We start from the raw sequence: 2,985 nt of genomic DNA, 5'->3' as shown, positions 1-2,985 counted from the left end.
ATGTTTGCAGCACAAGTTTAACTTCATCGGCGGTACACCAAATATAAACTACAGGATTCAGACTCCGTCCCCAATCTCTTACTCTGCCTTATCAGTTGCTCTCATCCTGTCTCATGAGGGAGACACTTGGGCCCAAGTTCTGCCGACTCTAACAACGTATACCCACGGCTACCTCGATTAATAATCACATACCCACGGTACAGTGTAATCCTAATCTCCTATTCGTTTTCACACTAGTTTAGTCGTTGGCTCCGCTCAGCCCTGCATGACTGCATCAAAGTTAAACACGCAGGATTTTACCAGCCGTGACTCAGCTGTGCATCAATCAAAGTTATAAATGCAAGCTACGCGGTTCACCAAATCGTGCACACACTTACTAGTCGTGGTTACAGAGCTCGAACCTACGTACGCCTCTAGCTAGAAAGCCCCAGCTTCTGATCGATGGAGATCACGAGCAGCACGATGGTGAAGCCGGTGTGCTCGGTGCCGCACCCGCTCGTCGGCGAGAAGGTCCCGCTGACCGTCTTCGACCGTGCCGCCGCGGACGCCTTCATCCCCACCGTGCTCGTGTACCCCGGGCCGGCGCCGTCCAACGAGGCGGTCAAGGAAGGACTCCTCAAGGCTATCACAGCATACCCACACCTGGCAGGGCGCCTCGCCCTCGACGATCATGGCCGGCGCTTCCTCCACGTCAACAACGAGGGCGTGTTCCTGATCGAGGCCACCGTGCCGGTCGACCTCGCGGACGTGCTCGTCGACGGCCGCATGGCCGCAGATGTGGAGGACCCCTACCCTACGATACCAGAGGTATTAATACATGATTTTGCTTCTGCCACAACTCACGTCACTTGCATGCATGCACTAAGAACGTGCATGGCCGCTGCAACCGCTTATACGATATATATTTATTTATTCAGGAGAGCTTTGGGGTGGCGCTGCTGCAGATCCAGCTCAACAGGTACAGGTGCGATGGTCTCGTGGTCGGCATATGCTCCCACCATCAGGCCGCCGACGGCCACTCCATGAGCATGTTCTTCACCGCGTGGGCGACGGCGGTGCGCGAGGGTAAGGACTTCACCACGCCGACCCCATTCCTCGACCGTGCGAGAACGTCCGTGCCTCGAAGCACGCCAACGCCGGTGTTCAACCACCGATCACTGGAGTTCACGTGTGGAGACCGAGACGCCTACGCCGTCGTCCCCATGGACAGGATCAAAAACCTAACGGTGCACTTCACGGCCGAGTTCGTCGCCGACCTCAAAGCCCGCGTCGGCGCCCGCTGCAGCACGTTCCAGTGCCTCCTCGCGCACGTCTGGAAGAAAATCACGGCGGCGCGGGAGCTGAAGCCGGAGGAGTTCACCAAGGTGAGGGTGGCCGTGAACTGCAGGGGCAGGGCTAGCCCGCCCGTGCCGATGGACTTCTTCGGGAACATGGTGCTCTGGGCTTTCCCAAGGCTTCAGGTCCGGGACGTCCTGAGCTCGAGCTACGGCGGCGTGGTCGGCGCCATCCGCGACGCCGTGGCACGCATCGACGACGAGTACGTGCAGTCCTTCGTGGACTTCGGCGGAGTGGCGGACGCGAACGGGGAGGAGCTCGTCGCGACGGCGGCCGCTGCCGGCACCATGTTCTGCCCGGACGCAGAGGTGGACAGCTGGCTAGGGTTCAGGTTCCATCAACTCGACTTTGGCACCGGGGCACCGTCCGCTTTCATACCGCCGGACTTGCCTATCGAGGGGCTCATGATCTTCGTGCCATCCCGCAAGGCGAACGGCGGCGTCGACCTCTTCATGGCCGTCGCGGAGGAGCACGTGGCAGCCTTCGAGGAGATCATCTACTCCTTGGATTGATTGACCCAGCCCGGGCATGCATGTCTGTTTCGCTTGCATGCATGTCATAAAGAACGTGGTAAAGAAATTGTTCGTTATGTAGTAAAAAATGTTTATTGTGTATTTTTTTAATATCTATTGTATATTTAAAAATGTTCATTGTATATTCATTTAGCTGAAATAATGTGGTCCACACATATTCTTGATGTAATTTTAGAAAGTGTTGGTGCATTTTTAAAAACTGTTCATGTAATTAAAGAAATTGACTTACTTTTTAAATGTTCATGTAATTTTACAAAGTGGTCGTGTCTTTTTAGACAATGTACATGTAGTTTTAAAATGTATTCATAGATTAAACTAAATCCACCTATATGTAAATAAGGTTTATATATTTGTAAACAAATAAGAAATTGAAAACACATGAAAAGGAGGAAAATAAAAGAATGGAAAAAAAATGGAATCAGCAAATGAAAATGGAGAAAAAAAATGGAAAAACAAAAAAAATGGAAAAGCTAAATCGGAAAACCAGACAAAACCTTGTCCCCAAAAAAGCCAACCAAAAGTGGCTTAGGTAAAACCTCCCTGCTACTCGTAGCCTATGTAGGGTAAAAACTTAGAATATGAGAAAAGTAAAAGGAACGTAAGAAAAAAAAAGACACAAACCATGAGGCGCGCGTAGGCGCCATCCCATGCACAACGCTTCAGGTGATATGCTTTTGAAGAAAAGTGGTTTCCCAACCCCATTTTATTAAAATCGAGGCAGCAAAGCACCAAGATTGTTCTTTCGCAAAAAAAAGGCACCAAGATTGTTTACAGCGTTCAAGGTAGCCTAGAGTAGTTGCACTAGACATAACACAAGCTCCCACTGGTTTTGCAAGCAAAAGTATTGAAACCCACATCCAAGCCACGCGAGCAGAAACAAACCATGTACTAGCCTATTACATCATCAATTGCATATTGGTTACGCGGGTCGAGAGCTCGCCTCTCTACTCTCATATTGGTTAGAAATCGAATGCAGCTTCAGATCTAGCAAACTAACCTTGACAACTTGTCTTCACCAAGGAACTCCATCGGTAGAAGATGAGGATCTCAAGTCCTTTCAAATCGCCACCCCAAGTAAGGCTAGGCAAAAATTTCGAGTGCAACAACAAGGCGGCAA

General features: G+C 50.6%; 1 protein-coding gene across 1 annotated transcript; it reads left to right on the top strand.

Annotated features, from left to right (window-relative positions):
• The first annotated feature begins 441 nt into the window (after positions 1–441).
• On the top strand, positions 442–2,610 carry LOC109756998 (tryptamine benzoyltransferase 1-like). Its single transcript, XM_020315826.2, has 2 exons — positions 442–807; positions 918–2,610. Exons 1-2 carry the CDS (start codon positions 442–444, stop codon positions 1,845–1,847), a joined length of 1,296 nt encoding a protein of 431 aa, XP_020171415.1. The 3' UTR covers positions 1,848–2,610.
• Positions 2,611–2,985: the final 375 nt, after the last annotated feature.

This window comes from Aegilops tauschii, chromosome 4 (assembly GCF_002575655.3).
Source record: "Aegilops tauschii subsp. strangulata cultivar AL8/78 chromosome 4, Aet v6.0, whole genome shotgun sequence".
Taxonomy (NCBI): Eukaryota; Viridiplantae; Streptophyta; class Magnoliopsida; order Poales; family Poaceae; genus Aegilops; species Aegilops tauschii.
This window is presented reverse-complemented; position numbering and strand designations above follow the sequence as displayed.